The sequence below is a fragment of the Xiphophorus couchianus genome, chromosome 14 (assembly GCF_001444195.1).
Source record: "Xiphophorus couchianus chromosome 14, X_couchianus-1.0, whole genome shotgun sequence".
NCBI classification, from domain to species: Eukaryota; Metazoa; Chordata; class Actinopteri; order Cyprinodontiformes; family Poeciliidae; genus Xiphophorus; species Xiphophorus couchianus.
The window spans coordinates 25,149,171-25,170,032 of NC_040241.1; the positions used below are offsets into that span (position 1 = coordinate 25,149,171).

Genomic DNA, 20,862 nt, shown 5'->3' on the forward strand with positions numbered 1-20,862 from the left:
TGACTGTCTGTCTGTCTGTCTGCCTGTCTGTCTGTCTGTCTGTCTGTCTGCCTGCCTGCCTGCCTGCCTGCCTGTCTGTCTGACTGCCTGCCTGTCTGTCTGTCTGTCTGCCTGTCTGTCTGTCTGTCTGTCTGCCTGCCTGTCTGTCTGTCTGTCTGTCTGTCTGTCTGTCTGTCTGTCTGCCTGCCTGCCTGCCTGTCTGTCTGTCTGCCTGTCTGTCTGTCTGTCTGTCTGTCTGTCTGTCTGTCTGTCTGCCTGCCTGTCTGCCTGTCTGTCTGTCTGTCTGTCTGTCTGCCTGCCTGTCTGTCTGTCTGCCTGCCTGCCTGCCTGCCTGTCTGTCTGCCTGTCTGTCTGTCTGTCTGTCTGTCTGTCTGCCTGTCTGCCTGTCTGTCTGTCTGCCTGCCTGCCTGCCTGCCTGTCTGCCTGTCTGCCTGCCTGTCTGTCTGCCTGCCTGTCTGTCTTAGATCTACAGCAGCTCTGCTTCCTTTAACCAGATAATTGAAATTATGAAAACATGTAGGTTTAGATTTTTTTCCTTTTGAAATATTTATTGTTACTTTGTGACATTTAAAACATGACATTGTACATTTATACAGAAAGTTTTCTTTTCTTTTAATAAACACAATTCATCAATTAAATCAAACTAAAAGAAGATAAGAACAAGGATCTAAAAAACAAAGTCTGTATGTTAAAAGTTGAGCAGAACCGGGTTCAGAATCGGGATCAGGACCGGGTTTATGACCCGAGTGACTCGGGGAGCCGACCCGTTCTCACACATACAGAGGAGGTTTCATCTGTGTGTCTGACAGTAAATATTAAATCAATCAGATTCCTGCTCTGTAAATAAACATTTTCTTTGTTCTGAGATTTAAACATGGAGCTGAAATCATAAAAACTAAAATCTTTCTGGAAATGGGCCGACGGTTTTCTTTCAAAGTGTTTCAGAGTTTACTGAAGAAAAGGAAGAAAAACGGTTCAGATATTCATTCAGTTTGCTGATCTCCCTCTCTGTGGTTTCACTGGGAATGAGGAACTGATGTGACACCAGGCCCACAGCATCACACTTCCTCTGTTGGAGCTCAGCTTCTCACCTACAGTTGGTTTACTGAGTTTAACTTGTAACTTTCTGCTGTTCCTCGGTCAGGAGAACCAAACAGGAAGAAAGCTCTTCATTGTGTCATGAATCTCAAGTCTTCTTCTTTTCTTTTCTAGTTTTTCTGTGTGATTTATGTCTATAATTATGTATTTAGTGACTGTGATGCTGAAGCTGCACAGATTTTCTGAGGATTATTCACCTGAAGAGCAGCAGAGTCACGTGACTCCATCAGCTGGTAGTCAAACATCCTCCTGCTGCCACCTACTGGCGGAGAGCTGTTATTACAACTCAGCTGACAGAAACAAACTGGGTCAGAAAGAGGCTCAGCATCTGGAACATCTGGACTAAAGCAGCTTGTCCTAGTCAAAGGCTCCAAAACAGGATGTGTAGATGTCCAGATTATAATCCAGAATCCTGAAGCTGAAGTGGAAATGATTCAGAAAACAGATTTCTATGGATTCTTGTAAACTTTTATTTTTCAGTCAGAACTTTATTTTCATCTTAAGGATGGAATCAGTTGCCAGATAATCCTGAACATGAAGTGATAAATGTTGAAACTCAGAGACTGAGAAGAGAATAACAGTCACAAATAAATTAACTCATTCATTCATTAATATTGGGAAGAGAAACAGTTTATTATTATTTCAACATTAAAAACGTTTGTTAGGATTGTGTAGAAAAAATGTTGATATCTTTATAAATAGTGTTTTGTGGTCAATATTATTTCACCACTTTATTAATGTGGGTTGCCAGGTTGGACCAGGTTTCCTATCAGGCTATAAGAATGATAGAAAACATGCTAACAAAAAGCCTCAGACCTGCAGACAGGATGACAGACGAGGCTCTTTGGCTCATTTATATATGAAATGATGAAATATTTCCCTGTTTTTAGTTTCATTCTGTAATTGCCCTGTAGGCAGCAATTTATTCACATGTACATTTATTATTATTGACACTTTAATTAAAGATGAGTTGTATAAGTTCATGTTATGGGGTAACATGTTCTCATCCACCTCAGTCTCTGCAGTTTCTCTCCTGGAGAACAGAAACATCAGCTGAGCTGTAATGTCAGCTCTCCGCCACTAGGTGGGGAAAACACACAGCAGCTCCAGAACCGGGACCGGAACCAGAACATTCAGGAAATGAAATGATTTGATAATTACACATTTTCCTGAAAATATTAGGCATGAAGCAAATAATTCATCTTTCATCCGTTTCTCTGCCTGCCTGAGTTTTACTAACAGCAGATTTTAATTTACACAAATCTGCTTTTAATTATTACATCTAAATGATGTAAAAACTGGATTTATTTCCTTTAGTGTTCAGATGTTTAAACCCAGTTGGAAGTTTTGTTTCTGTTGCAGGTAAGAAAAATAAAATGTTATTAATTAGTTTATTTTTTATGTTTTCTGGGTAAATGGCGTCTGACGGTCCGACTGCTCCAGCCATGAGTAACGACCCAAACTTTTCAAATTGAACCAGAACGTAGAAATCACAAGAGGTGATGAAGATGAGGAAGAGGACCGAGTTGACCGGAGGAGCTGCAGCTTCATAATATCTGTTGCTGCTTTGGCCTAAAAAAGGCTTTGGGCAATTCAACAAAATGTTGCGTTTGCTTAGGAAATTCCCTGGAAAGGTGGATGAATGATTGGTGAACACATGAGTTCATGCAGGCAGCAACAGGAAAAGCAAAATGATTCAACATGTTCTAACCTGCAGCCTGACAGCAACTTCTGGAAAACCAGCAGGAAGCCGTTCTGCATCAATGGAAACAAAATCAGATTACTTTAATGCTAGGGGCGTCTATGTACGTCATCAGGGGGTTTCAGGTGGCGTGAGTCCTGGTTGCAATGCTGCGTTGGCAGTGACAGAATAACAGAGGATAAGGGAGAGCTAAACAAGAAAGCCACTGGGGGCTGCAGCAACACTTTGTGACAGAGCAAAAATTCACACATGGTACTATTAAAAGTGTTTTAAAAACAATCTGGGTTTATTTTCTCACACAAGATCTCTCTTTCTTTTTTAAGGCCCTTCTTGAAGCAGAAAAACAGATAATTCATTTAAGATTGATTAAATACCAAGTCCAACTTAAATATATTATTTAGTCATAGCAGAATAGAGAGGACAGTTTAGGACTAAGTTACATTAGTTCTGGAAGGCATTCGTTGACCTGTCAGATATTCAAGGTATTGAGCCTCAGATGCACCAGAAAGAGAACAATTATAAAAATACTTTATAGTTTATCAATATTGATACAGGAGTTATGCATAAATTTGCCTTTGGTCGTTCACATACAGTAAAAGAATGTCGGCATAAATAAAAATCTGCTGCTGCTTTTATCAGGAATTAACAGCCATTAATAAAACCCACTTGATTAATGAAGTGTGACTATCTTTAGAAAGTTTTTTGGAATTTTCTGTATAGTGTATTTTATGTTTTGGTACAATGAAGAGGAGAGACATCAGCAACAATTTTAGAGAAGCAACTTTTGCAGCTCAATCTGGTTGAAGGCTTACAGGTAGGGATGCACCCATTAACATTGCTATCAGTCAATGTTAGTCATTTTTTAATATATCGCTATTGGTCCAATTTATTAAAAACCAATGTTTATTTTCAACTTCCTGTTCTTTGTGTTTCTTAAGGTTGAATTAAAATCTTCAGACTTTCAGTTGGTAACAAGACCAAACATAGTAACACAGTGGGCAACATGTTGCAGAGAAAACCACTAAAACAGCTTTACATCATAAAACAATAAACTGGGAAACTAGCATGAAACATTTTACCATCATCCAAATCATTAATACACATCAAACATAAATGTCTGAATGGGCCGAACGCATCCAGCTGAAAAACGGGTTTTATTCCCGACTGTCCTAACAGAATTAACTTTGGTTTGATTTGGTGCAACAACAGAAAGAAACTTGTCAAATGAGAATTACAAATAAAAACTTTGACACCAGAAAACAGCAGTGGGCCTGTTAACTGGACAATAAAAATACAGAAAAGCACCACTACATATAAATGTATATACACAAGCATTTTATATACATTTATATGAAAAACATACAACATAACTCTAAACATGCAGAACATTTGAAAGAAATCAAGAAAAAGCCAACAGGCTGTCTGGAGTGAAGCAGAATCTCACTGAACAATTTATCATTTAAAAACAACTAAACCTAAATCAGTCTTTAAATAGAAGAAGCAGAAGAAGTGTCAGTCCGATCACGGGTCCAGAAGGTCCAGCTTTGCTTCCTGTGCCTTTAAACATCCTCGACTCTGTGGAGGAGAAGCAGCAGAGAGACGAAGCGTCAGGCAGAGACTGAAGAACAAACACAGGGAGGCTGTCAGTGGAAACCAGATCGACTCGATGCTGAAAGCCAACTCGGCTCTTTCTTCGGTTGTGCAGGGAGGGATTTTCCACAACATGATCTGAGTTTCTGCTTGTTCAACCACATGATCAGCATCTATTCTGGTTTTATCACACAGAACCAAGCAGGGATGTCTGGAGCTCCACAGCCTCCACCGTCTCTGGCATCCTTCCCTCAGTTCAACTACAGAAGCCATCTTTAATATCTTTAATATCTTTAACCAGCATCTGAAACAGACCCTGAACATGATCCATTCAGATTCCAGGAAATCTCTTGGCTTGATGAGCAACTTCCCTGGACGGCCAACCTGTCAGTTTATCAGCAGAGCAGTGGACAGACCAGAACATCAGCCAACATCTGGCCTCATCCTTCAGCTGATGTGCCAAAATCAATCGTCAATCCATGTGTAATAATTTGTCTGCCTCCTGTTCTCTTGGAGCAGAAACATAAATAACCATCAGGACTTGATGACCTCAGAGCATCAAAGGGAAAGTCACTCAGCCAGGATCTCTGAACCTGGACTAGTCATGGACTAACCTCTAACTCCTCTAACTCCATGACTCACATCCTGTCTCACCTCTCCTCTGTTCTCAGACCATGTGATGCTGTTTGTATCTGTAAGTTAAACTGACGCGTCTCTCTGCCCTGTCGCTGTCCTGCCTTCAGCTCAGACATGGAGCCCAGTCGGTTCTGGACGGCTCAGAGGTCAGCTGCTCTCAGATGAACTGGTTCAGGTCTGAAGGGATCCAGAAGGATCCGGATCTGACTAGACAAACCATCAGTCTCTCTCCACTGAACATGTTACCATTTTGGCTCATGTTGTGGAAAAATGAACTGCAAATCTCTGTTAGGTGAAAATCCCTCAGTCAGGATTATCTGACACCGAGTCCATGACATGAGAACTGAGGATCCAAAACTCAGACTGAGTTCTGTTTGGACTCTGACATCAGCAGACGACCCAACAGTTTTAGACAGAGGAGGAGAAACTGAACAATGGAGACAGTGAGACTCCTGAGCAGCTGCAGTAAACAACATCTAACCCTGGATACGCGACTCAGACAGGATCATTTATTCTTACAACTTTATTCTAAGTAGAATAAAGGCAAAACATAACCATCAGATTATTACAGAGCTTATATAATCTCCTCCACTCCCAGCTTTGGATGAAGAACATCTTAGAAAACATGATCCCTGCAGGAAGCTGCTGAACAGACAGACTCACCTCGAGCAACGTCCAGGTTGATGATGCAGTTGGGATTTGAATTCATGTTTTTTGCTCCACTCTGAATGACTTGACACTTGTATGTTCCCGAGTCTTCAGCCGCCGCGTTCCTCAGAACCAAAGACACGTTTCCATCCTTCATCTGTCTGTCCTGCAGATCCACTCGGCCCTTAAAGGATGGATGCTGTTGATCTGAGACAAACTGGGAACTTCTGTACAGAAGAACCCGATATGAACCCAGATTATCCCGGGTCCAGTCTACGACTTTGATAGGTCCGCTGTTCGCAACCCGACATGGTAGGACGATGTTCTGTCCAGGTTCTGCTCTGATGTTGACCTGAGCTGGATGAGAGGAAACAGGAAATTAAAGACCAAACTCTGGTTTCTGAATTTACAGAATCACTGATGAATAATCTGGTTGGAACAGAAATAAGTTACAGAATATTGAAATAATCTGGTTCAGCTCAGCTGTTCTGGAAACATTGAGACTCAAAGGACTTTCTAAAGAAATACAATTATATTTAAGGTTTTTAACTTAAAGTTTTCATGTTGTGATGTCATTTTAGGAGGCCTTACTTTTCTAAAAAATAAACGAGTGAATATAAAAACAGAAGAGTTTTAAACTCAACCTTGTTACCAGACAGGCTGGTTATTTAACTGGTCACCAGTTTGATGTCTAGATTCTCTAGGACCAAATCTTCCTCTGTTATCCTCCTGTAAGATGCTGCAGTCTGACTGCTGGTCTCACTAACACAATCTGCATTATAAATAACTTTTATAGTATGTAATTATATAAATAAATCTTGATGTTGAACAAAATAAATAGATCAATTGTCTGTTCGCCTATTTAACAATATTTTAATACAATGATCTCAATAAAGTCTGTTGCTGATTCTGGTTTATGAAGTTTAATTTGTAAATATTTAGAGATGATTTCTGTCAGATATCGAAGACATTCCTCCGTCTCAGTGGTTCTGCTCCGTTCCTGATCTCCTGTTTCTAACAGGTTTGTGGTTCACATCCATCCAGGATCTAACGGCCAGTGAGGCCTGGTGTCATGATGAGCAGATGGAAACATTTCCAGCCTTCAGGTGTCGACACTTTAACCATGAACACATTTGTGTGTCATGGAACTCAGAGGCTGTTAATAGATGAGCTTCAGTGTGAACAAGCTGACACATCTGTATCCAAGACAGTTGTTTGGAAAACCATCAGTTTATCGCTGTCAAAGTTTGTTAGCAAACTCAGATGCAGGTTAAGTTCATCCTGCTCAACCAGTTTTCACTTCAGGCTGTAAACAGTTTGTCACACAGACACTGTTGTGGGCATCACAAAACAACTTATATCACTGTATGTCTTTGATGCATTGGAGGTATATTAATATGCATAAGTAAAATAATAAAAGTATTCAAACCCTTTGGTAATAATAGTCATTAGTGATTTTTTTATACATCTTTTAACGGTGACTGACTAACAATATACATGAACAATCAAATAGTTTAAATCAATCTAAGATAATAAAACAATTGTTACCAATAATTTTGCTTCCACACCTGCATGTTGTGGTTCCTATTGTCATCTTTGATGGTTAAACTGGACCGGCTGTGACCCACACACTGACCTCCTGCTGTTACCAGTATCGGTTTCATCAGTGAACAAAGTTCAGAGACAGTTTAGATGATTTCATTTGTTGCCTGGAAATTTGTACTGTTCAATGTGGAAAAGTGAAAGTAATAAATCCATCAAATAAATATAATATTCACCTTCAGCAGCAAAGAAACCTGAGCAAGACAGGCAGCTTGTTTACTACACCTGGGAGATAATAATAATAATAATAATAATAATAAACACTTTATTAATCCCAATGGGAAACTAAATGTTAGTGTAACTCATTTATTCCTCAAATAGTTATTGCAGACTGTAACAGCTGCTGGAAGGAAAGATCTTCTGCAGCGTCTGTTAAGTGAAGTTTCACAAATCAGAAAAATGTTTCATGAATCCCAAACATGGTTTTAAATATTCTGCTACTAGTTGAGAATAATTTAGTTTAGGTTTGAAGAGTTTAGATGTTGCAGTTTTGGAATTAGAGCAGTTCTTGTGCGACCAAGATTTTAAAAAGTGGTGAAATCAACATTTTTTGAAGTTTCACAAATCAACCAAAAACATCAACATTTCCTCCATAAAGAAGGTTAGTGTGAGTCTTGTTAAGAAAAATGATTAATTTTAGTAACTTAATATAGTTAATCTTACGCATGTGTAAAAAGGGTAGGTTTGATACTCTTGTCTTGAACCGGACAGACAGGGGTCAGAATGCAGATCACTAAATGGGGCCTTTTGAGGCCCGGCTAGAACACAGAGCTATAAATTAGCATTCCTGCAGGCAGTTGGGGGGAGACCTGCCGGAGGCCAGCATCTGCGATGGTGTGAAACTAATGCAAAATAGAAGATTGAAACCCCTTAACATTTAATTTCTAAGTATTAATACCATGTTTTTACTGAAGATTGTATTATCTCATTTTAAAACTACTAAAGGACGAATGTATTTGAAAACTGTATTATCTGTGACGATATTAGAAGCAAATGGAAATTGTTTGAATGAAAATGTTTTCTTTACTATTAGAAAATGGCTCAGGAATTATACTTTATTTTGTCCTGTGGATTTTATGTATTATTTTGGCAGAACTCAATCTTTTGGGGGGCTGACTGTGCAAAAGCAAAAACTGGGGTTTGCAAAGATAACATTTCCTTGAAAATTACCAGATGCAAGTCTCTTCGAGAACGTTAGGAGAAATAATGGAAGAGACGTCAGATTCCGAGGGTGTCTGCGAAATCTTATCTTAAGACTCTCGGCGCCGGGGACATTCGTACCTGGTATCCTCCAAGATTAACTGGTCCGCCCTTGTCTCTCGACAGAAACCAGACGCCTTTGGAACTTCGCTGTAAATTAGGAGACTTCTCAAGTTTGCCTTAGTCCATATGGGAGTTTCTAATTGGTTAAAGAGCGGAACGCCTTAATTGAATATATTAAATTGAAGAAACACCCACTCAGTATAAAATTTCATGCAAGCGTTAGAAATTCAGAATGCTACCACTGTTTTGCTTTTTGGCATAAAGCTTTCTCCAAAGACGCGTCTTTGCCCCCCTTGTTTTCTTTGTGTTTCTTTTTCTATTTTGCATTAGTTTCACACCATCGCAGATGCTGGCCTCCGGCAGGTCTCCCCCCAACTGCCTGCAGGAATGCGAATTTATGGCTCTGTGTTCTAGCCGGGCCTCAAAAGGCCCCATTTAGTGATCTGCATTCTGACCCCTGTCTGTCCGGTTCAAAACAAGAGTATCAAACCTACCCTTTTTACACATGCGTAAGATTAACTATATTAAGTTACTAAAATTAATCATTTTTCTTAACAGTCTCTAAAGTCTTTTTCCTGTTTAGTTGGACTTACCAGAACATGTGTACCAAACGTTTGACACCAGAACCGAAACCAGCAGCTGCAGTAAAGTGGCCATGAGGAGCGAAGAAAACGGCCTGTCTGATCCTGAACGGCGTGTCTGAACTAGCAGCTATAAGAGAGAAAGCAGTTAGATAAAGATTCCTGCTCTTCCTCATTAAAAACAGCTGCTGTTTCAAAATGGTGGGATTATTTCAGTTTAAAATAAAATCTAAAAAACTGTAATTTCTCTAAATAAAACTCTATTTTCCAAGTATTTGGAAGATGAAGGATAAAGTCAGAGGTTAAAACATCAGATTAAACCAGACAAACACACCCAGACTGGTCAAAGCTGAACAGGGTTTGTTATTTACTGAAGGTCCATTTTATTCATCCACAAGCAAAATGCTCAATTATCTGAAAACTAAACAGATTCTGTTACGTTATTGTTATTTTATTAGCAAAAGCATAAATTACTTTATTATGTATTTAATTCATTATTACATCCAAAATAAAATAAACAAAATAAGAGCAATTCCAACTTACCACAGGATTTTATCAGCATTTCAGTAATCCTTCAGACTCTGTAGGATCCCAGTTGGTTCAGTGGATCCGCCCTCCAACATGTCCAGACCTGCAGCAGCTGCAGAAATGTTCCTACTTCAGCTTGAACCGCCTCCTGAACGGTGCTGCAGTTCTAGAGACCGGTCTTGGTCTATTGTCAGGTTTGACACCTATTGAAGACAAGTTGAACAAACACAGAAAAGACAAGAGAGTTAGATTCTTTTGTACTCGCGAGGAGAACGGACAGAGATGTGTTTACAGTTACAAATCTCCAACCGCTCTGAAACACATTTGTCCGCTCCTCTCTTTTTATTACTTTCAGAGTCCCTATCACAGAGAGCACTGCAACTCTAAAGGGTGGGGACAAAGCATTTTAGTTGCAGTGCTAATGACAATCACTAACTAAACACATGTTATCTTGCATTAAACACAGAGTAAAAACAGAACAGGTCGTATATCTTCAAGGCGACGATTCTTCAGCTATCTAACCGTTCAAAGGAAGAAGAAGTTCCTGGTGAGTAATAAACCCTGTGAGCTCGGTTATCACTGCTTCTCTTCAGGGAGGCCCTCTTGTGAAGATGGAGATAAAGTAGATCAAAACATACAGAAACAGTCTTTATGTTGAAGGAAAAGAAAACAATCAAGGAACATCAAATATGAAACACTATTGTTATAAAGGAAATGTAGCACTATTTGATGTTTATAATGTAGCAGTACTTAATGCACTGAAGGACTAAATAGCTTCTGACATCAGAAAACTAAATTGGTCTGCTGGAGCTGTCGTCAGAAATCAATAAAACAATACAAGAGAGTAACTGTTTTCAATACTAGGTATTTTTTTAAAGAAGAAAATTAAACAATACAAAACACAAAACATACATGGAAACCAAAATACAATAAATATATACACAATACTGCAGTTGATGTTCTAATGTGCACAGAGTCCTTCACTTTTCCCCGCTTGGTCAACACAGTGTCTGACCGACACACATTTAAAAGTCCATAGTTTGTTTATCCAGAAACTTTAAGGGAAAATGTCCAAGCGCAATTCAGCTCTGATGGAAAGGGTGAATAATGGGTAGTGTGTCTGTGTAATGAGGAGGAGGGGAAAGTTCATGGACCATCAACTCCTACCAGACCAGTATGGAGTGAAATTCGGTTCTCCTGGCTCCAGCCAGATCTTAGAATCTCGCCATCCTTTAACCCCAAAAAGGGGAAATCACCTGGCCTGTATTAAAATAAACAGGACCAGTCAATTACCAGCCTGCTAGTTAACTAGACTTGTTTCAGTTGTACACATAAATAAATGCAATTATACATTAATAAATGCAATTATATCTACAATCAATTATTTAAGACAAAGATATTTAACATTTATTACATCATCTTAAACACATATTTCATTTAAAAGTTAGATTGTGTGTTTGATGATTACACAATTTGGCTATCACCATCAATATGTCAACCAAACAAAACATTCATGTTCACTACTCACCAATTCCTTTTAAAGATCAGTGCATGGCAGCTTCATGGCTCCAAGCTCACTGGATATTCAGATCTACATGGTTTAGATTGTGAGTTTTTTAAACAAAGTGCATACAAACAAAGAAAGAACCAATTGTTTGACAGCACAAACCTGCAGCTCCTTTGTCTCCAGCTCTCCCTCTCACAGCTGATTGGAAAATCTGGAGCAGGCCTGAAAAACCTACTTCAGCTGCAGTGATTGGCTGATTGCACTGTGTGACTGACTGTCACTCTAACCAATGAAGTAGCAAAGGTGGGACTAAGGCAGTTTTTACCCTGGGTTACAGAAACAACAAATATACGATAATATACATATTTCACCTAACAACTATTTCTTGATGGTCTCGGTCTCATCTCGTCTCGGCCTCGGTCTCGGGCCCTGAGGACTCGGGATTTAATTTCAAGACCAGCCAAGACTCAACTGTGGAAATATCACTAAACTTACAGCAAACTGTCCAATTTATTAGTTACCATGTTTGTTTTGGATGCAAAACGTACCGATTAAAATCCAACCAATAACGTGACGTACCAGTTACTGTTTCTGTTACTCCCCTCCACCTTTCACTCGCACGCGGCGCTCCAAGACGTGCCCAGTGGTTTTCTTTGAGTGGCAGAAGATTTTTTCTTCAGAAATATTTTATTGTTACTTGGGACATTTTTTTAAAACATGGCACAGTACAGTTAGACAGAAATTCAGGAATCCTTCAAGGAGCCTCTGATCACGATACAATATGTATCACGATATTTGACAAGCGATACGATTCGATGCATTTTTACAATTTTCTAAAAGATTTTAGAAGGACAGAGTGATTTTAGTGACATTTTTTGTTCCATAGACTTGAATTTAATTAACTGAAAACTGATTAAAAGCACCAACTACACAATACCTGACTCTGATTGGACAGAGTCTAACAGCTGGACAAAGTGAATCAAAGGTGTAGTGAGAAAATTAGCTTCTGTCATTTACCGTATTTTCTGGACTATAAGTCGCAGTTTTTTTCATAGTTTGGCCGGGGTGCGACTTATACTCAGGAGCGCCTTATGTGTGAAATTATTCACACATTATTATATCACATCACATGTTATTTTCACACTAAACCACAAGAGGGCGCTCTAGGCCTGTGTTGATAATGTGTGTGGTAGAAGCGCCGCATTAGCGCAGCTGTTTAAAAACGACACTGAGGATCAAGATTTCATGGCGTTTAGTGATTTGGAGTGACACGGATGGTTTGGTGAACTTGTTAGCATGTTATTTATACTATAGTTATCTGAATAACTCTTAATATGTTATAACATACCAGACATGTTCTCAGTTCGCTGTTCATGTGTCATGTAACGTTAGCATAGCATACAATTATTCTATTTTTATTGCCTTTCAAGATGACATGTCTGTTCTTGGTGTTGGATTTTATTAAATAAATTTCCTTCAAAAATGCTACTTATATATGTATCTTACTTATTTCTTATGCATTTTATGGCTGGAGTGACTTATAATCCGGAAAATACGGTAATTCATGTGGATTTGAGATAAAACTCAAAGTTTCCACAGTGATCTAGGAGCTGAGTGGGGAGATTATCAGCCTCTACAAAGAACTGTTCCAATGGCGGGTCCAGAAGACATCTCAAAGTAAGAGCTGCTGCTGGGTTTGATGCTGAAGCGTTTGGCTATGCTGGTTTGTGTCATGAAGTGGTGTGGTGAGGCAGACGCAGCGGACCCAGGTATGATGAATATGGTGATTTTAATGGTGAAACTCAGTCCAAACAACGAACAGCAGGCACACGGAAACACTGACGACAGCTAGACTAGACATTGACGACGACAAGGACCTGACGAGGAACAAGGAACACAGGTGGAGTTAAATACACGGGAGGGTAATCACAGAGACGAGACACACCTGGGAACAATCAAGGGGAGGACAGGACAACGAAGAGACTTAAGGACACAGAAAACTCTAAATAAACACAGAAAAACACAGATCCTGACAGTACCCCCCCCTCAAGGGCGGCTACCAGACGCCCACAAAACAAAAACACAACACGGGTGGGCGGAGGGGCGCCGGACGGGGGGCCAGAGTCCAGAAAAAACAAAAAACAACCCACCATTGTGGGCGGAAACACAGGAAGGGCCAAGAGTCCAAAAACAACAAAAAACTACCCACAGGGTGGGCGGAGGCAAAGGAGGCGGGAACCACGGAGGTGGTCCGGCGGTCGTCCGCGGCGCCGGAGGCGGGAACCCCAGAGGCGGGAACCACGGAGGCGATCCGGCGGCCGTCCGCGGCGCTGGAGGCGGGAACCACGGAGGCGGTCCGGCGGTCGCCCGTGGCGCTGGAGGTGGCGACGAGGAGTTCCGGGGGCAGCCCACAGACGGCGACGACCAGCCCCCGAGGCAGGGTCTCTGGTGGAGCACAGGGGGTCTCAGGTGGAACGCAGGGGGTCTGGGTCTCAGGTGGAACGCAGAGGGTCTGGGTCTCAGGTGGAACGCAGAAGGTCTGAGTCTCGGTAGGAACGCAGGGGGTCTGAGTCTCAGGAGGAACGCTGGGGGTCTGAGTCTCGGTAGGAACGCTGGGGGTCTGAGTCTCGGTAGGAACGCAGGGGGTCTGAGTCTCAGGAGGAACGCTGGGGGTCTGAGTCTCGGTAGGAACGCTGGGGGTCTGAGTCTCGGTAGGAACGCAGAGGGTCAGGGTCTCAGGAGGAACGCAGAGGGTCTGGGTCTCAGGAGGAACGCAGGAAGTCTCAGGAGGAACACAGGGAGTCTCTGGAGGAACACAGGGAGTCTCTGGAGGAATGCAGGAGCGAAGCCTGGGAACCGGCTGCGGAGGCGAGCCGGAGCGAAGCCTGGGGACCGGCTGCGGAGGCGAGCCGGAGCGAAGCCTGGGGACCGGCTGCGGAGGCGAGCCGGAGCGAAGCCTAGGAGCCGGCTGCGGAGGCGAGCCGGGGCGAAGCCTAGGAGCCGGCTGCGGAGGCGAGCCGGGGCGAAGCCTGGGAACCGGCTGCGGAGGCAAGCCGGGGCGAAGCCTGGGAACCGGCTGCGGAGGCGAGCCGCGGCGACGCCTGGGAACCGGCTGCGGAGGCGACCCGCGGCGACGCCTGGGAACCGGCTGCGGAGGCGAGCCGGAGCGAAGCCTGGGAACCGGCTGCGGAGGCGAGCCGGAGCGGAGCCTGGGAACCGGCTGCGGAGGTGGTAGCTCCGGAAAGCGACGAGGGGCCGGGTCCACCGGCGGCTCACGTCGCTGTCTCCGGGCAGACAGCGGAGGAGGTGTTTCCGGAAAGCGACTAGGGGCCGGCTCCACCGGCGGCTCACGTCGCTGTCTCCGAGCCGACCGTGGAGGTGGCGGCTCCGGAAAGCGACGAGGGGCCGGGTCCACCGGCAGCTCACGTCGCTGACTTCCCGGACGGAGGAATCGACGGGGGCCGTATCCGGGGGGTGCCAACACCAGTCTTGTCCCCCGGAAAAGCTCCCGCTGCAAGTCGGCGAGGGCTTCCGCCAGCTCCCTGTCCTTCCTGCCGGACCTCCGCCTCGGGCCACTCTGCCCTTTAGGCGGTAACCTCACTCCAGCTGGGTCCATCATAGCAGCCTCACCGTTTGGTCTGGTCGGGTCCTTCTGTCAAAAATTGCGGTGCGGTGTTGGTGGTGAGGCAGACGCAGCGGACCCAGGTATGATGAATATGGTGATTTTAATGGTGAAACTCAGTCCAAACAATGAACAGCAGGCACACGGAAACACTGACGACAGCTAGACTAGACATTGACGACGACAAGGACCCGACGAGGAACAAGGAACACGGGTGGAGTTAAATACACGGGAGGGTAATCACAGAGACGAGACACACCTGGGAACAATCAAGGGGAGGACAGGACAACGAAGAGACTTAAGGACACAGAAAACTCTAAATAAACACAGAAAAACACAGATCCTGACAGTTTGTTTTGATTCTCTGCTGAGAATCTATGCGCTGAGAAGGATTCTGCTGTTGAAAATCCTTCTGTCTTGGGTCTTTTTGCTGTTTACTGCTGTGGTCATGTGACCTGGGAAGGTTTAGGTGTAACTAGCATGTTGGAATCTGAAGTTCATGGCTGAAAGTCAGTTGTGATGTGAAAGATGGCTGCCAAAGATTTGGCAACATTTTAGAGGATGCAGGAAGAGATTCAGCTTAGGCATAATAAATAACACCATCATAATCCTTGATAACATACCTGCATATTATTAGTAATAATTTAATGTGGCTATGTTGACATTAATATAATTATCTTTTCTGTGAATATTATCAAATATATTTTTGGGTGAAAATAAGGTCTTTTACATTTCTACATACATTTTTTTTATTTTTTGTATCTACTTAATATTTACCATAGTTTGAAATCTAATCTAAATATTCTTAAAACGGCGTCCATACTGTAATAATCTTAACAGCTCACCAAATTTTATTCGCGTTCAACAACAATATAAATGTGAAAATTAATTTATTTCTGCGTCGACTCGGCGGACGGATTCATTTCATTTCATCTGGACTGCGACGGTCAACAGAGATCTGCTGGAGCTGCAGGTCAGAGGTCAGAGGTGAGATTTACACAGTCTAATCCACCACCTCTAATTTGCAGGTTTAAATCTGAGATCAACTCAGGTTTCCTTCCAGAGATGATCCAGTTGGACCCGTCTTTCAGTGTTAAGTTTGTTTTTAACCCAGTTTTCCTCCTAGACTAAGCTGCTGGATGACCTGTTGGTTCACCAACTGTTTCTTTTCTCCCTTTAGCTTTTAAAATCACACAAACTGTTTCTCTTTAGATGAAGCCACCAGAGGACCTTCTGCTGCAGCTAACTCTTTTCTCCTATAGGATCCTCCTGGATCCTCTTTCTCTTTTTCTGTCTTTCTCTTTATTCTATCTTTTCAATCCCCGGGGGTCGTGACAGATGGCCTTTCTTATAGAGCCAACTTCTGGTTCTGCTGGAGGGTTCTTCCTGTTAAAGGGAAGATTTTCCTCTCCACTGTCACTGCATGCATCCTCAGTATGAGGCATTGCTTTAGTTTACATAACTTTTAACCAATGTTTGATAACTGCAGTTTTCTTTTTAAATTTTCTTTCTGTTTTTTTTGAAAGTCTTCTTGTTAAAGGAATGCTTTTCTTCTCCACTGTCACCACTTGAATCCTCGATGTGTCTTACGGTGACGGAGAGTTTTGAGCTCATGGTTGAGAGTTTAAGGTCTTGTCAACACCACATGGATGTGGACTGAGGGGATTTAGAAGCCAGTCAGCAGTTTTTGTTGAGATGGAGACTGGAAACACCAAATGGCCTCAGACTGGTAGTTAATGTTGGTATCAAGATGGGCACTATGGTATTGGACTCTGAACCCAACAAAAGGAAATGTTGCGTGCTACTTCTTGAAGCCACTTGTCAAGGCTTTGAAGTTGCCGGATGAGTTAAAGGAAATTGGTAACAAAGGAATACAACGAAACGGTAAATCCATTCCCTGCAGGAAAAACACGGTAGGTTATATGAGAGGAAGATGTTCTGATCTTGGGTACAGCAACCAGAACAGATCCTGTTTTCTCTAGTCTGTGATCAAATATGTGTAATTCATTCTAAAAGGTCACCTATTGAAAGTCAAGAACAAAGTGTAAAGGTGTGTGAACAACGGCAGGATGATGGAAAGATAATACCCCGTCTAAAGACCTTCATCGCCCCTCCGCTGATGGCTGACCTTAGTGACCCTACCGTTGGGCTCAGCAGTCTTCCTCAAGAAATGCTGCAGGTATTTTGAGGTTTAAGTGATATTCATAAATGTGTCTTTTGAAAAGTGACATTTTCATTCTGAGTTGGTGTCCTGTGGTCCTTCAGGAATCCTCCTGGATCATCCGATTTCGTCCTTCATCGCCTCCCAACGACGGACAAAAGAAAATGACTGAACTTGAAACAACTCAGTTTCTTTTTTTTCTGTCTAGGATAATTTTGTTTAGAAGTTTCATAATGTTATTTTTATACATTTAAAATCTTTCATTGTTAAAGGTTAGTTAGAATTTAATGTCTGGTTTAGGAGAAGGGTCGGCTGGCAGCGTCATGTCAGCCAACGTCCTCCTCCAGGAAGGAACCACAACCAATCAGAAGGCCAGACCAGGTGTAGTTTCTGTGGAGAAAATAAACTAAAGCTATGTTTATGCCAATACTATCATTCATATAAAGGTGTTATTCTCCTACACAATGTCCAGTTTGATCCTATGTGTAATAAAACTTTAAAATTCAGATTGTGCAATGCCAGTCTGTAAGTAAAGGAACATGAATAAACCAACAGAACCAGAACCAAGTTGACTCAAGGGAGCCATTTTGGACCAGTTAATACTGTGAGGTCTTTGGTTTAACATCAGAGAGTCATAACGGTTTCTGGTTTTCTTTTTCCCCTCCGTGGGCTGCCACCTTATCGTGGTGGAGGGGTTTGAGTATCCCAGGGATCCTAGGAGCCATCAGAGGCTTCATCCCTTTGACAGCACCGTTTGCCACAGGTCCACCGTGGCAATCGGTGAGGGATCGGACCAAGAGCAGCCCAAAGATCGCTTGGAATATAGACGGCTTTCCTGTTTAAGACTAGAACTATAGATGGAAGTCAGGCTTTTATTGGGAAGTAAAGTCAGATTAAGCTAAAGGTTTATAGTTGAGGCACTGAACTGACTGAGGGGTTATGAACCAGTTGTGCCGTCCCTTCAGCTGCCTGTTGGCTTCACACGCTGCTATTTCTGGCTTTTCTTTTTTAACTTGACATTTTTTAACCTTAAACATACACCAGGCCTGATGGATGACCAGCTCTACCTCAAGGCTCAGCAGGTTTTCTGGAGGAAACCCTGGAAGAGTTCCTGGGTGACGCTTCCTGATTCATTTCTGCATTTTGACTTGAAACTTTCTTAGCAATCTTCCTTAAGGAATGCTGCAGGTATTTATGTTTAAGTGATAAAACAAGTGAGTTTTTGAAAAGTGGTGGTTTGATTCTGAGTCGTTGACGGGTTTGACCTGAAAGCTGCACTCGTCCTGCTGTCTTCCTGACCTGTTGCCTCTGACAATCAAGAATTAAATTCCTGTCTGAAGTCTCATTAACGCAGTTATTATTTATTTATTTTTTTTGTTTACAGATGCAGCATATATTAAAAAAAGAAGAAAAAGACAAAATGATATAAAACTAACTACTTGGCCATTAAAAGTAACATTTGGCTACATTGAGGAGCTGGTGGTCAGTTTTGCTGACCTTCATACTGACCGTGGTTCTGCCAGCGCACCGTAACAGACGCCGAGTACGGCGTTCTTCAACGACAAACTTTACCAACTTCCACAACTCAAAGAACAAATCTAACATTTTGGTGGCATCAGCTGACATGTTTAAGCCACTGCCCTACAGATACATTGATTATGAAACGACACACTAAATTGTTTAGTTAATACTATTTGTTTTGATTTGAGATAAGTTTTGGAACCAGTTTTTTGAAAAATTACCTGAAAAACCTTATGTGGTCTCCATGGAAACATTGATTAAAAAACAACACGTTGAATTGTTTAGCTTATTATAACTAATGCTGACTAGTTGTTTTGATTTGAAATAAGTTTTGGAACCAGTTTTTTTTTTTAAACAGTGGTCTCCATGGATACAGTGGAGAAATTGTTTATTTTATTAATGCTGACTGTAGTTGCTTTGATTTCAGAGGTATTCAAAACGTTTTTTGTTTGTTTTTTTTTTTTTTTTTGAAAAATTACCTGAAAAACATTATGTGGTCTCCATGGATACATCGATTAAAACACAACACCTTGGACTTCCGGTGACTCCATGAAAAGAGAAGCAGCCTGATGGCCTTACCGCAGGGGCCCATTCCACGTAGCAGCGCGGCTACAACGTGCGTGGCGTCTCACAAACACACTTAGCTTCCCGTTAGCTAAGTACAGCATAAAGGCAGAACTGATACAACTTCTACACCTTGAAGCCTGTCTGCTACACAGTCTGACGTTAACTAAACAGATCAATATGCAATGTGTCTGTATCTGACATACACTAAAGATTTTATTTTAGCAGAAAAGGTTTTGGACTAAACTGTTACTCGTGTTAGCCATGTTAGCACCAAGTACAGCTAGTCAATCAACCATGGCTGTGTTCAGGGAAGCGCTGATTAATAATCGATAAATATCAAGCCTGGAAACTTGATATCGTAAGGACTGAATAGGCCTGTTGCGATAAACGATAAATCAATTAATCGTACAATAAATTAAAACTACAGACGTCATTTTAATTATCGGCATTATCGTCTCTTCCGGCCTTTTCCTCTTTCTGTTGACACTGAATGAAAAAAGGCTCAACTCCGGTGCTCTCCACTGACCTCTGACCTCATTTCCTTAGTGTAAAGCCCAGCGCAGACGACACAATCTTAGAGCTGTCGGCCGATTGTCGGCTCATTTTCAAAACCTGACAGATCACACATTAGCCGACAGAAATCCTAGTTATAACGGTTCGATCGGTTCGGTCCTGCCGTGTGGTGTCCAACAATGGGCACAAAATAATGGCTACAAGTTCAGTGAACTAATTTAAAAACCAGACATTAATCAATGCTTTACTACAATCTACCTGCAATGCATGTGGCTAGTGTCAGCGTAAAGTCCTGACTGAATGAAAATCATTAGAACCTGTTTATGTCACGTTAACGAAGAACAGCTGAAAAGTTACCGGGTTTATCAACTGCGGTAGCAATTTAGCTCCAACTCCTCCTCTTGTCATTTCTATATTCTTTGCATGTTGAATAAACATTAATGTTGTTTCGGACTGCGGGTTGCGCCGTGTCAGCTGTTTGGGATTCCCTCCATAATTTCCCCTCAGAAAACACGGAGGAGAATTTGCTCTTTCTGATTGGCTGCCTGTCACACCTTGATTTAGATCAGAGCGGCAACGACGATCTACCGTAACACACCACACAATCTTAGAAAGACCAACTTTCTAAGATTGTCATAAGGGGAAAAATAGGAGCAAAAAATCATGTAGTGTGAACTATTGCATCAGGTAGTCGATGTGCCCATCTTCTCTATTTAAATCTAATTATTACTGAAGGGCAACATAATATACAGACTTCATAATCTGCAGTCTTTTGGTTGAATGCAGTATTTATTTCCACTTTGGCTTTATGCTGTTTAGTTTTTATTCAAGTACATTTTTTATTAATAGAGACTGAGAATCCATTTTATTTTTGGTTGTTTTGTTTATTTTGTTTATCAGTTCCAGTGTTAAATATTCTTTTGAAAATAAAGTGTATCTATCTTTGGCAGGAAATCACATGGATTATTACATCATTTTCAGTGTAAAAAGGTCTTCAAACAATATTATCGTTTATCGCAATAATTTTTGAGACAATTAATCGTTCAGCAAAATTTGCTATCGTGACAGGCCTACTTATTATTAACACTGGATTCATATTGCAGGCTTTTGTATAGTTTTGAGATCAGGCCTGTTGTTGATTCGCCTTTTGCTATTGATAATAAAATTTCTTCAGTCTTGGTCATATCTGTTGAGATTTTTTGCCATTCACTATGATTCTGGAGATAATGTCTAAGTTGCAAGTATCTGTAAAAATCTGTTTTTTTGTGGATTAAATTCCCTTTGGATTTTTTCAAAAGATTTCATTATTGATCCATTAAAAAG

General features: G+C 41.7%; 1 protein-coding gene and 1 long non-coding RNA gene across 3 annotated transcripts; both read right to left on the reverse strand.

The window, feature by feature from the left end:
* Positions 1-1,235: 1,235 nt before the first annotated feature.
* On the reverse strand, positions 1,236-9,844 carry LOC114157656 (coxsackievirus and adenovirus receptor-like). 2 transcript variants are annotated; one of them, XM_028038801.1, is made up of 4 exons: positions 9,664-9,844; positions 9,133-9,250; positions 5,690-6,031; positions 1,236-2,853 (listed from the first exon to the last, which is right to left on the reverse strand). In XM_028038801.1, the coding sequence occupies exons 2-4, from the start codon at positions 9,194-9,196 to the stop codon at positions 2,795-2,797; spliced, it is 465 nt and encodes a 154-aa protein (XP_027894602.1). In that variant the 5' UTR covers positions 9,197-9,250; positions 9,664-9,844; the 3' UTR covers positions 1,236-2,794. The 2 variants fall into 2 exon arrangements, with proteins under 2 accessions (XP_027894602.1, XP_027894601.1); XM_028038800.1 differs by lacking the exon at positions 1,236-2,853 and adding an exon at positions 3,917-4,375 and having other exon boundaries at positions 9,664-9,832.
* A 227-nt stretch (positions 9,845-10,071) lies between these two features.
* LOC114157675 (uncharacterized) lies at positions 10,072-11,365 on the reverse strand. The gene is made up of 3 exons (XR_003598212.1): positions 11,318-11,365; positions 11,177-11,239; positions 10,072-10,909 (listed from the first exon to the last, which is right to left on the reverse strand). It is a non-coding gene; the product is annotated as an uncharacterized LOC114157675 (long non-coding RNA).
* Between the last annotated feature and the right edge of the window lie 9,497 nt (positions 11,366-20,862).